The 13,643-nt window shown below is 37.0% G+C and overlaps 1 protein-coding gene and 1 pseudogene across 2 annotated transcripts in view; one reads left to right on the forward strand and one right to left on the reverse strand.

Moving 5' to 3' along the window:
* The window catches only part of LOC101295121, a 141,616-nt pseudogene extending 129,949 nt beyond the window's left edge, over positions 1 to 11,667 (forward strand). Inside the window, exons 22-40 of the transcript XR_184393.1 lie at positions 5,822 to 6,018; positions 6,105 to 6,200; positions 6,468 to 6,580; positions 6,738 to 6,804; positions 6,898 to 6,990; positions 7,092 to 7,235; positions 7,317 to 7,405; positions 7,501 to 7,606; positions 7,748 to 7,835; positions 8,143 to 8,261; positions 8,653 to 8,814; positions 8,914 to 9,116; positions 9,228 to 9,316; positions 9,802 to 9,911; positions 10,025 to 10,138; positions 10,276 to 10,374; positions 10,745 to 10,953; positions 11,022 to 11,358; positions 11,462 to 11,667. The product of XR_184393.1 is annotated as an uncharacterized LOC101295121 (transcript). The remainder of the gene's footprint in view (positions 1 to 5,821; positions 6,019 to 6,104; positions 6,201 to 6,467; positions 6,581 to 6,737; positions 6,805 to 6,897; positions 6,991 to 7,091; positions 7,236 to 7,316; positions 7,406 to 7,500; positions 7,607 to 7,747; positions 7,836 to 8,142; positions 8,262 to 8,652; positions 8,815 to 8,913; positions 9,117 to 9,227; positions 9,317 to 9,801; positions 9,912 to 10,024; positions 10,139 to 10,275; positions 10,375 to 10,744; positions 10,954 to 11,021; positions 11,359 to 11,461) is intronic.
* A 288-nt stretch (positions 11,668 to 11,955) lies between these two features.
* Positions 11,956 to 13,364, reverse strand: LOC101295409. Its single transcript, XM_004296155.1, has 2 exons — positions 12,992 to 13,364; positions 11,956 to 12,811 (listed from the first exon to the last, which is right to left on the reverse strand). Exons 1-2 carry the CDS (start codon positions 13,362 to 13,364, stop codon positions 12,093 to 12,095), a joined length of 1,092 nt encoding a protein of 363 aa, XP_004296203.1. The 3' UTR covers positions 11,956 to 12,092.
* Positions 13,365 to 13,643: the final 279 nt, after the last annotated feature.

Below are 13,643 nucleotides of genomic sequence, written 5' to 3' on the forward strand. Positions count from 1 at the left end.
TTGTTATCCTTCAATAAATTTTTCCATGTCGTCGACAACCTTCATAATTAAAAACTTGCAATTATGGATGTTTTAGTTTTATTTGAAAAGTATCGTAAGATAAAAGCAGCAAAACAGTCGACTCCATCTGAAGCTCCTCCAAAATTTCAAAATATGAGCAATCGTCGAGGACAATTATAATTACTTTAGGGAGATTTGTTATTTTATTTAGCTTTTGTTTTCAAAGTATTTTAATGATTTATAAGTTTTTATATTATTCAATAAAAATTATATTTTTATTTTGTGTGGCATTATTGTTTAAACTCTTGACCCTTCTACTTGTGGTTTCTGGCTACGCCACTGCCAGCAGAGTGTGATGAAACCGAGAATTTCTTTCATTTGAGTTTTACTCTTACATGGTTACCTATGCAACCCATGAGGCATGTGATCACAACGAAAATCTCTATAGTTTCCATAATGTGGCACCAAAACGTCATTAATGTCGTTATAACCCAATTCATTCGATTCGCCAAATTTGTAAAAGGATCTAATGAATACATACCTACCACTCAAATCGAAATCTTTACCACTTCTAGCTCTGCACCAACTTATCATTATGCACTACTCGAATGCAAATGTATTCTTAATCACCATTGCTTTTACAGCAAGGACGATTGGATCATCATAGTGCCTGATGTAGCCAAATTGATTTATGAGTGAAGTCAACTTTCTCAGTTTAGTAATGAAATATTATACCAAATTAAAGACAGAATGACAGATGTTGTCAATTCAGATACATATCAATTCTAAGTGGTTGGAACCTTAGCACATTATTTTGCTAAAAGTGGTTAGCAATTGGTTTTGGCATGGTCGTTTGCTCAATTGCCCCTGCATGAATAATCGAATTTAGCTTGGTGAGAACTAATTTGAGTGATGTCTATAGTTACAGATTGAAAATTATATAAATTATCCATTCAGACAAGCAACGTATTTTTATACCAGGAAAATATAGTTTATGGGATAGAGCTAAATTAAATTAATGTTTATGAGAATCGACTTGCTCTAATTGATTAATATTTTGTAAAAAGTATGCCTTCAATGACTAATGTACGTGGTTCCAATTGTCCTCTATAGTGTGGAAGAATCACTTGTCTAATGGTGTGTAACGTTGATACATATGAGCCACCATTATGACTGGCTAGTGTGGTGGTTTTGCCAGTTGGGTTGGACCATTTTATGTTCCTAATTAACCCCACACGCCTGCACCGCCCAAAACATAGTTTTCCACTATGAGCAATGAGCTATGAGCTATGAGCATCCATTATGCTGTTTATCATTTCTACCAAACTCCCAACAATGATGTGAACAAACAAAGGAATTAAGATCAACATGATCTTCTACTTAGATATATACAATACTAAAACTTTAATTTGTTGGTTATATATGTCATCAAACCAAAGGTTTTCAGCATTATGTCAAGATCAATTGACTACGTACGCTCTAAAATTAGTGGTTCTGCATTTTAAGCTAAGGGACGCACATCCAGTAGGAAGACATTAACATTGGGAAGAATATTAATTACGAATAGAAGCAAAGAAACTAATTGGAAAGGAATGGTAATATTGATCATCATGATGCATTCAAGCTTGTAAACTACTATCAAATATCTATGTAAGAACGACGAAGATATATGTGTTCAGAACATCTAGAATTCATTAGGGATGTGACAAACTTACACATTGAATTACTAACTAGAATTGAGTAATCGATCAGCCATTTCCCACAGTTGACACGATCGAGTAGTCATGCAACCCTGGTGGATTACCGGTCCAAATATACTAGACTGCAAAAAGCTTGAAACCTAATCCAAAAAACAAGAAACAAACGAGGATCGGTGATGACCGAAATGATTTTTCTTCGACACGCAATTCTGAATTAGACGCTATACTACATACAATCAAATTGGACAAATATTTCTTGTCATATATATATATATATATTTGGAAAACAATATTAGCTAAATTGTTTGGCTTAACATTTCCTGTATTTATTTATTTTTGGTTCAGAATAGCATGGAATAATTAATATAGTGCCATATGATCGTGACGATTTCAATGATGATCCTATTAATAAACCAGCAGGACTTATCCAAATTCTTGTTCTAATCACAGGAAATAGCACTAATTCTTAAATTCTGGTCCTATGTAATCCAAAATATTAAACCCTAGCTAGCTGCTAGACGTACGTACGTGTTATGTATATCTATATATTCGATCTGCAATTATCACACCAATCAATACGTAACAGATTATATATAATTCGTATATATAGTAATATATAGATATAGCTAAAAGGGGGCGTCTCTTTCAGAGAAGATAATGAGTGATATACTCTCATTATATTCTGGTGTCTGTTTCTGGGTTTGTTGCTATCAAAGTCCAGCCATGCTTGCATGTACATGACTATGAGTATGACTACAACGAAAACTGAACAACAACAAAGGTCAAGAAAGTGGGCCGGTGACGGTGGGGAATTCTTTTTCAGCAGAATCTACAGTAGCAAGTCTCCTCTACACGACACCATCGATATCGATCTCTGCACTTGTGCTCTAGTGCCTGCTGTATATAATTAATTTAATCCACACACACACAGACACAGACGTCGGCTAGCTCCACCAGTCAGTCATGAGTCATCTATATATAGAGATCTTCATGCGAGTGATTCTGCTCCCTCTTGTTTTCTCCTTCACGGGTTTTTTTCTCGGGTCACCATTTTCACACACAACAAGGCATAACCGCTCCCTGAGACTATATCATATAATTGACGTTATACTAGCTAGTTGCAAGGCCCTGATTTATATTTTTGTAACAGAATAGTTTTGTAACGTAATCCATTTGCTTGGTACGTAAGTTGGTCATGAATCAGGGTCGATAGGCTATTGGGTTGCAGACTGGCAGTTTAGGATGGGGGGAAAGAACTATGGTCAACATGTTAATATAGACATTATGTTTTTGTTTGATATTTGAACATAAAAACGAATGTTCAACTCGAGACATCTACAGACATTTTGTTCGAATAATTGTACGCCTAGACCAAATATAAATCACTACCTTTTATTTTAAGTGTAATGTGTAAACTATATTCATAATGAGTGAAATTACACATTCAATTATTGGAGTATTATTATAGCTAGGTATAGGAACTAGCTAGTGATCGAGCACTCGTAGAACTAACATGCTCTACTATGGATCGTCTTCTTATATTGATCAATGATCATCAACATCATATCATTAATGGGGTTGGTATAATATACAAGATGTTTGTTAACTTGTTATAATGATCGATCAGAACTTCAGAAGCAACAACCATCCGCTTATAATTGAAGTTCCCACTTCCCTAAATATAATTTACACGATGCATATATATATGCTAGAATACTTCAGAACGGTACGTGAATACTGCTTCCATAAGAAGTGGATTTCAGAAAGTTGGTACGTATAACCTACAATCTGCTTCTATATATCTCAGGGCTAAACAGCCTAAACTGATCGAGAAGAACTCGATCCCAATTCAAGTCCCGGCAAGAACTAAAAGCAGCACGCTAGCTCACTTAACCAGTCAACCTGGAATATGATGAGCGAACCTCCAATGCCGCATAAAATCTTTGAATTTTACGAGCATCAAAACGTCACAAATTCGAAGTTGTTATGTGTGTCTGGCACCTACCTTGACCTAGCTAGCTACATAGCAACAAGAGAGCTCTATCTACATATGTAAGGAGCTCGAGCCCATTATATGACGCCTGTGTTAATGTGTTACTGAAAAATTGCAAATGTAACAAGTACGAACTTACTAGCTCACTTATAATCGATCGGGTCCTCCACCATTATATAATGATCGAGAACACTTTCACATGCAAAAGGTCCCCGTTGCATATATAGCTCATTTCTCTTGTATCCTCTTTAATTAGTGATGAACTTTATATCGGAGACGATGAAGGATGAAACAATACAAACATACGAGTCAATTAGAACACCATAAAGAACCGTAGAATGAGTTGAGCTAGTCGTGTTGTTGTTGTTTTTTTTTCTTGATAGGGATGAATTTTAGGGGGGTGTATTGTATTTGGATTCATACGGACTTATTTTAATCAATTAACTTTTTAAAAAGTCTATAGACTCTTTGAAAAGTTCATAGACTTTCACTGATTTCTTAAAACCATCGATTTTTAATCACAGACTTTAACTGATTTCTGAAATCTACAGATTTCATATGAATGACTTATATAGATTTCTTAATACTTACAGAGTTACATAAAAGGAAAAAATAAAATAAAGATGCAATGACAAACACATAATGACACCGATTATAAGTTTAGTGCTCATCTATCTAATTTCGATGCATACCGTTGTAATATTTGATTGAAATACATAAACATAAGTAACAAAAAAAACTATATTAACTTAACAACATGCATACTTGTACGTTAATCAAAGACACATATTCTAAAGTGGGACATTAGATGTTCACAGTTTAATTCATGTACGCTAATATAATAATATATGATCATGTGGTTCTAATATCAAGAGTTAGTATATAACATTTAGGTTATCGAGGGTTCCAAGCATTACAATTGAAATACAACAAAATATTAATATTCAAAAAACATTGAAAAGAATAGGTAGAATAGAACATTGATAGCACAAAATATTATAAAAAAAAAAAAAGATGATGTATTGTAGGATTAACCTATTCACATGTAAAGAGAAAGTCTATCGTAGACTTTTCCAAATCTTTGCTCTAGTGGATGGAAAAATATTGGAGTTTGGTGTGTGTAATTTACACTACAAAGTCCACAATTATCCATGAGTTATTAATTCCATAAGTATGAATGATATTTTGAATACATCTGAACTTCTATTCATTTTAAAAAGTCTTAATTGAATACCTCTGAACTTTGGTGGAATTCATAATGATTTTTTAAAATCTAGTTGAATACACCCAGACTTTGATAGATTTTTAAAAGTCTGTATTGAATATACCTAGACTTTCAAATTCCATAGACTTTTTTAAAACTTTCACTGATTCTATATATAATACACCCCCCTTAAGTTTTACTATTAACTACCTTAAATAATTTATAGTGTCACCAAAATTGCACTGAGATAAAGATTTTCAAATTTCAGATAGTGGAATAAAGGATAAAGTTTTTCAAATTCAAGATATAATCCAACGTCATGTTCGTTAGATTTGCTCTATAGTGTGACTGTGTGAGTTACCATATAATTCTGACCCAGAAAGAAAACAAAAACGGAAAATATCTGTGGCTAGAAAAGAAAAAATGGCATGAAATGAAACGGAAACTTGCAGTCAAATAATTACTGCGAGTTTCAGTGAGTACACTAATGACATGGCAGGCTAAACAAACCAATCCTCCTCCTCTATATTTCAGGCGCTCATTACTCCCCTTCTCGAATTAGGTGAGCACCACTGATAGAGTAGCTAAGCGCCACAGGAAGCACAAGAAACACCAACCAGGCCAAGAACACGACGGTATTAGTGACCCTGCTGACGCCTCTCCGATCGTCACCCTCTTCGTTTCCAAGCCTTGGCTTTCAGGAAGCGGCCAAGCAAATCAAAACAGTGCGTAGTGATTGTTTTAGTGTTTGTTTTTTCAACACAACACAGCAAAGAGCATCAGAAGCAAACCAAATGCTGCAAGAAACCGTCTCTTAATAACTCTCCATTATTTAACCACCACTCCAAGAAACCAAACTGTTTCCGGAAAACCAAGAACTCTGCTGTGTTTAAATAGTAGCTGAAGCACAAACCGGGTTTTCAGCATATTCCTGTGTTGAGGCCATGGCTGTGGCAATGAGAGGAGTTGAGTTTAAGCTAGTGGTGCTTTTGGTGGTGGGAGTCTTGGCAACGGCGTCGTATTGCACGACGGTTAGTTACGACCACAGGGCGCTTGTGATCGATGGAAAGCGCAGAGTGTTAGTCTCTGGCTCGATTCACTACCCTCGTAGCACTCCAGAGGTTCATTTCTCTCTGTTTTTTCTCTGTTTTTGGTTTGCTTTTGAATCAATGCATGTTGAAGTTTAGTGTTTTGTTTTTGGGTGCAGATGTGGCCGGACCTTATTCAGAAATCCAAGGACGGAGGGTTGGATGTGATCGAGACCTATGTGTTTTGGAACTTACATGAGCCAGTTCGAGGCCAGGTCTGTTTTTACTTATGTTTCAGGAATGTGGGAATCAATCAAGATTGAAGCTTTACGGATTGTTCATGTGTTTTTTCCATTTGGGGTTTGGTTTACTGTACAATTGTCGGTAAAGTAATCAAAAAGCAAGAATCTTTGTCTTTGGTTTTAGTATTTATACTTGGGTTTGTTTTCTTAGCAACAAAAAAAAAAGTCTTTTAATTTTTCTTCTTTCTTTTTCTTGTTGGATTTTTGATGATAGTGACTCACTGTATGTGAATTTTGCAGTACAACTTTGAGGGAAGGAACGATTTGGTTGGATTTGTGAAGGCAGTGGCAGAAGCAGGGCTCTATGTGCATCTTCGAATTGGGCCTTATGTGTGCGCAGAATGGAATTACGGGTATGAAATTTTCATTATTAAACTTTCCAGTTCTTGCTCAATTGCTCTGACTGGTCTTTTCCTTTTTTTTTTTTGTTTTTTTTTGTTTTTCTCTTTTTCCACATTTTGGGAATAAAGAGTTTTCATGCAATTGTGTTTGTGTTCCATTTTTGAACAGTGGCTTTCCTCTGTGGCTGCACTTCATACCCGGAATAAAGTTGCGGACTGATAATGAGCCCTACAAGGTTTATAATCCCTTTATCACAATTTGCTCACTCGTGTGTGTTTTTGCTATTTTCTCTACTTCATTAGTTTGATTGAAAATCTGTGGTTTTCAGGCAGAAATGCAGCGGTTCACGGCCAAAATCGTTGAAATGATGAAGAATGAGAAGCTTTATGCATCTCAGGGAGGACCTATCATTCTATCTCAGGTTGGATTATCTATCTGAATTTGTTACCTTACCCAATATTGGTCCTTTGAAATTTTGGTATTTTCTAGAGGAGATTGATTGTTGGCTGTCAATTATCTCAGATCGAAAACGAGTATGGAAACATTGATAAAGCATATGGGCCTGCTGCCAAAACCTACATTAATTGGGCAGCAAACATGGCTGTGTCTTTGGATACAGGGGTGCCCTGGGTCATGTGCCAGCAAGCAGATGCTCCTTCTTCAGTGGTAAGACTGTTGTTCACTTTTCATTTGTATTGCATTGCCTTGTGTAAAATAGCGTTCATTCTCATCATGCTTTCTTTACAGATCAACACTTGCAATGGATTTTACTGCGATCAATTTTCCCCTAATTCTAACAGTACACCCAAAATTTGGACTGAGAATTGGAGTGGATGGTAAGGGGCCTGGACAATGGATGTTTAATTGTTGGTACTTCAAAAGAATTGTTGTTTAAATTTGAAGTAATCTTCAAATTGTTTGTCATCACTAGGTTTCTTTCCTTTGGTGGTGCTGTACCTCAGAGACTGGTGGAAGACCTTGCATTTGCTGTAGCACGCTTCTACCAGCGAGGTGGAACTTTCCAAAATTATTATATGGTACAGTGGTACTGCAGTTGTATATGGAGCTTATTCTCATTTAATATAGGAATGTTTCAATGCTTTAGGACAAAATTCAATATAGCGTCTTAAACCAGGAAGAAAACATGAAGTGATTTGTTCTTTGTTGATCTTCAACAGTACCATGGTGGAACCAACTTTGGGCGGTCTAGTGGAGGACCTTTTATTGCTACAAGTTATGACTATGATGCTCCACTTGATGAGTATGGTATGTAGTATCTCTGTGTTAATGCTTTATTGCTGGTGATGGTTTTGGCCATTTTGCTAGCTATCTATATGTAACTCTTCGTCAGTAGTAGTGTGTGCATGAACTGATATTTGCTGTCAACCTGGTGCTTCGAAATCAGGACTTCAAGAGGATGGGCTATATTTTAATGTTAAAATGCTGTTTTTATTATGAAAAGACAAATTTATTAAGCCATTAACACAAAATATACCTGCTTCACTTCAGAAAAGTTGCTGTCAGCATTACAAATACCATGGAGTATCAACTTAACAATTCATTTATATATCAGGACTTCTTAGGCAGCCGAAATGGGGTCATCTAAAAGATGTGCATAAGGCTATAAAGCTTTGTGAACCTGCAATGGTGGCCACTGATCCAACAATTTCTTCTCTCGGTCAAAACATTGAGGTAGAATCCTTTACTCTTGTTAGACTGATTTGTGGCTATCATAAGAATATGTAGCTAAACTTCTGGTCTTGGAGATCCCAGCCTAGGTGAATGGCTCCATATGGAAAAATGTAGTTTGGATTTGGCACGACCAATTTACTGTTTACCAGCCAAACAGAGCAATAGAGCTTACAACTTACACAAGTTAGAATATCTGAGAACTGCTATATGGGGAACCTGAAATGATAACTTCCCAAGTAAAAAGTTGTATAGCTGTTGCTTCCAAGACTCATCGTTGGAGAGCTCCAAAATTTTTTCATAATGTTCTACTGATCTTACAGCTTCTAGCCTTTACCTTTATGCTTAGCATATCATTAAAATGTAATACCTTTTAATTTATTTGTACATGCAGGCAGCTGTTTACAAGACAGGATCAGTATGTTCTGCATTTCTTGCCAATGTCGACACCAAATCTGATGCCACTGTGACTTTCAATGGCAATTCATATCAATTGCCTGCATGGTCTGTGAGCATCTTACCTGACTGCAAAAATGTAGTGATTAACACTGCAAAGGTTTGCCCCCTTAGCTTATATGTGCATGATTTCCTTCAGAGGTGTTCAGAAAAGTGTATGCTCGTTCCAGAAGCAAGCTAAATAATATTATCATGACAGATTAACACTGCCACTATGGTTCCAAGCTTCACACGTCAATCAATTTCAGCTGATGTTGAGCCCACTGAAGCTGTCGGCTCAGGCTGGAGTTGGATAAATGAACCAGTGGGTATCTCAAAGGGTGATGCATTTACCAGAGTGGGATTATTGGAGCAGATAAACACTACAGCTGATAAAAGTGACTATTTGTGGTACTCTACCAGGTATGGAAGCTTATTGTTTGTACAATTGCTTCTCAAGATGTATTAATTTCCCTAGCTAGTTGTCTTGATTTCTTTCAACATTTAAATTTCCTTTCTACATCAATTTGGCAGCATTGATGTGAAAGGTGGATATAAAGCTGATCTTCATGTGCAATCGCTTGGTCATGCTCTTCATGCTTTTGTCAATGGAAAGCTTGCAGGTGATCTATAAATCAAGTACTTTGACTTGCATGTTATTTGGTTATACCCATCCGCTCTTTCAAAGTTTCAAATTTCAACTGTCTACATTTTTAGTATTTGCTTGAGATCCTTGGTGTCATTCTGTTGGCTGCTTTGGTTACTTTTGCTAATACATCTATATTATCTTAAGAGATCATTCCTAAGATAGGAATTTTCTGAGCAGTATTGAGGATTGACTATTACCTTCTTTTAAGTTAGTTTTAATTCTTATAAAGTGTAAACCATTAAATCTTGTAACTACAGTGCAACAGATCTTCAAAATTGTCCATCTAATGAATCACCAAGTAAACTGAGGCCTTCATCTCTAAATTACTGGTCCAATGGTTAGATACTTACAATCATGAATTTCAGAGTTACAGAATTCTTGACTAGCTACTACTGCTGTCACTTGGTACTATTTTGACTGTTCTATATCATACTTATCTTCTGATTTAATCATTTTCAGGGAGTGAAACAGGCAACAGTGGCAATGCCAAGGTTTCTGTGGAGATCCCTGTCGAATTTGCATCTGGCAAGAACACAATTGATCTTTTGAGTCTGACCGTTGGGCTTCAGGTTTGCATAAATTGATATCTTTCTTTATGCATGTATTTAAAAGGAACCCATGTATGTTATTCTGTATGGTAGTTCTCAACTTATATTTTCAAAACCAATAATTTTCCAATCAGAATTATGGAGCTTTCTTTGACTTAGTGGGTGCTGGGATCACCGGTCCTGTACAACTGAAAGGCTCAGCAAATGGCACCACTATTGATCTCTCTTCTCAGCAATGGACATATCAGGTCAGTAGATTTGGTCATTTTATACAAATCCAAGGGAAGATGGGTGTTGATTGCCAAAAAGAAATCCAATTACTCATTATGAATAAACAATAGGTACCTTCATGTGGATAAAACTAACTTCATTATTGTGGCTGCAGATTGGACTTAAAGGTGAAGACGAAGATCTTCCGAGTGGGAGTTCTCAATGGATCTCACAACCTACCTTGCCCAAGAATCAGCCCTTGACGTGGTACAAGGTAATTTATTATAATATTCTAGCTTTACTTCGGTTTATAAAGTTCAAAGCACCAGTGATGTGTCTTAGCTGTGCATTTTCTGTCCATCATTTTAAAGGATGTAACAATTTGATCAACTTGGCCTTAAGACAAAGGGTTGAAAAGTACTGGAATAAATGTGAAGTTCCGGTGAAATGCAGGCATAAAAAGTGCATCTAATCCCCTCTATATACTGCAAGCCATTTGCACATGCTTTGTAGAGCATCTGTTGTACGTTTTTGGTGAATTGGGTTTCCTTACCCTAGGCTAATCACAATTTAAGGAACTGATAACTATGAGTGATTTGATAAAATTCTTTTATATACTAACGAGGGGAAGTAATATTTTTCAGACCCAATTTGATGCCCCTGGTGGCAGTAACCCTGTTGCACTAGACTTCACAGGAATGGGGAAGGGTGAGGCATGGGTGAATGGACAAAGCATTGGACGTTACTGGCCCACTAATGTTGCTCCGAAAACTGGTTGCACTGATTGCAACTACAGAGGAGCTTATAGTGCAGACAAATGCCGAAAGAACTGTGGCATGCCATCTCAGAAATTGTAAGTGCTAGATAATGTAAGGATAAACTCGAATTGAAACTTTGAGTCTGATATCATTATTCCTACAGATACCACGTTCCTCGTTCATGGATGAAATCCAGTGGCAATACTCTTGTATTATTTGAGGAAGTTGGGGGTGATCCGACACAGTTATCTTTTGCCACAAGACAGGTAGAAAGTTTGTGCTCTCATGTATCAGAGTCTCACCCATCACCTGTAGATATGTGGAGCTCAGATTCCAAAGCAGGAAGCAAGTCACGGCCTAGGCTATCACTTGAGTGCCCATTTCCTAATCAAGTCATTTCTTCAATCAAGTTTGCAAGTTACGGAAGGCCTAGTGGGACTTGCGGGAGCTTTAGCCATGGCTTGTGTAGGAGCAGTAGGGCTCTATCCATTGTACAGAAGGTGAGATCTAGCTTGCTATATTGATAAAATTCAGTGCAAATCTAAGTTTTTTCTTCTCTTTGATTAATTTGTGTTGGTTTACTGACAAGTGGTATTGTTACAGGCATGCGTTGGATCAAAGAGTTGTAGCATCGAAGTCTCAACTAATACATTTGGTGACCCATGTAAAGGACTAGCAAAGAGTTTAGCAGTAGAAGCTTCTTGTAAATAGACAGTGGGAGATAAGGAAGACGTTATCCCCAAGTATGTCTAGCTCTCATTGAATAAACTTATTCTCATGAATGAAATTAATATCAATAATATTCTCAATATTTCTACCATATGTCTATGACTAATCTCACTAGAGTTGTGCCTGTTTAGAGTTATAGGAAAATTGATAGTGTGCCTCTAGAAAGGTCAGTCAGAACTCAAGATTACTAAACTATTAGCAAAGGTTGCACAAGTTTTGGTCAAAACATGTAGACACAAACTCACAAAGTAACAAACAATACTATGCAGCTACACATCAAATTATTGATTTTTCACGATACATTCAAAGCACAGATCGATCAATATACAGATCAATAAATAAAATAGAATCTGGATCGGACAAGCTTTATATTGCAGCCATTATTTGTTATTCATTAATTTGTCTGCAGTGCTAAACTAGTTACATAAAACCCAGATACACAAATAAAATAAGCACATGATAGTTCAAAACCAGAAACAGTCTTTATTTCTCTTGATCAAATTTATCAGTATTGAGCAAGTCCAGATTGCCTTTGGAACTTGCAAACCTTGCAGAGAGGTGAAAAGAGTGATGGAGTTTCGTACTTGTCCTCTCCACCCATCATTGGCATTAGAACTCCAACCTTAACTGGACTAACATAGCCTGGCCTGTAAGTCTTTCCCAACACTCCTTCCACAAGATCAGATAAGTTGGAAAACCTGAATTGTGTCTCTAAGTGAGCAAAAGAATCACCGGATGGTATTTGGTACTTGTGAACCTTGTTTTCTTCTGCTCCAATTGGCCTGACCCTTATGTCCATCTCTACCAGCCCTGAAACTGTAACTCTTACGTAGTTTGTATCATCGGTTCTCTCAACTACTACTTCTCTTCCTTCAGCCATGATCCTCCATTCGGCTTCTCCATCAGTAGGGATGGTGACTGACTCACCATCCCACTTTACCATTAGTGCGTCAACTTTGTCATCCCACTTTGAGATCTTCTTTGCTGCAATTACAAGGGTGTGAGTATCAAACATGATTGAGAAAGCTTGAACCCATGTGTAATCGCGAGTCCTTCCTGTTGGTCGAGTTCCAATGAAGTGTGCATTGATTTGGAGGTTGTTATCTGAAACAATGGCAAAGTTTCCTCCCTTGGCTCCATGGAAGTAGAACATTACACCATCACCACCTACAAACCTTGGATCATAACAGAGAGAACCATACCCATTACAGTTGGCTCGCCTATCTGTCAAAACCAAAAATATAATTATTAGTGAAAGATTAAACTTCTTATCATACAGTTTAACATGTTATACATGTTGCATACTCTAAATCTTGAATACTGATATGTTACATACATGAGAACAGCTTAACTGTAGAAAGGAAATACAAGGGTTTAATCAAGAATAGATAAGGAGGCTCTTACACTTGCAAGTCACTTCACATTTGCTGCCACAGTTGATGAAACAACCCTTGTGTTTCTTGTTCTTCTTTGGCTTTCTCTGAGGGCATTCTGATGGACACACAAGGGTCTTGTAATAGCAGGCACCCTTTGCTTTGCAGAAGCCTCTTTCCTGTCCGGATGCCAACGGTGTCAATACATCGTAGTGAGAAACTGCAGTGTCATCAGATTCATTGCCATTGCCATTCCCGTTCCCGTTGCCATTACCACTGCCATTACCATTGCCATTGCCGTTTCCATTTCCATTGCCTTGGCCCAGAACAAGGGACATTGCTTCCATGGAAACGAGCACTACAAGGATGGCCAGCAATGTATGGGACATTCTTATTGTAGCCATTTCTGGCTAGCTCTTCTCTATCTTTTGTTCTTCTCCTTCTGTAGATTTACTTGAATTATGAGCTAGAAGGATATATGATAACGAATGGTGCAAAAAGAGATATATAAGGAAGCTCTAAGGGAACTCAAGCCTTGGGATTCGGCTTGATCCTTGTGCTTATTGCTTCTTCATGTAATAAAACAGCCTAGGACCAGCTCTGCAGCTATTATTCTACGAGTCATATTTTTTATACCAAATGCTTGTTGACTATAATTTAGTTGTACCCCCATACAAAACTTC

This window comes from Fragaria vesca, linkage group LG3, assembly GCF_000184155.1.
Source record: "Fragaria vesca subsp. vesca linkage group LG3, FraVesHawaii_1.0, whole genome shotgun sequence".
Classification (NCBI taxonomy): Eukaryota; Viridiplantae; Streptophyta; class Magnoliopsida; order Rosales; family Rosaceae; genus Fragaria; species Fragaria vesca.

Bases quoted from the DNA above. Each gene is read 5' to 3' on its own strand.
- LOC101295409 (XM_004296155.1), bottom strand. From the start codon at position 13,364: ATGGCTACAATAAGAATGTCCCATACATTGCTGGCCATCCTTGTAGTG. The intron at 12,812-12,991 runs GTAAGAGCCTCC...TGGTTTTGACAG, and splicing joins ATGTGAAGTGACTTGCAAGT to ATAGGCGAGCCAACTGTAAT.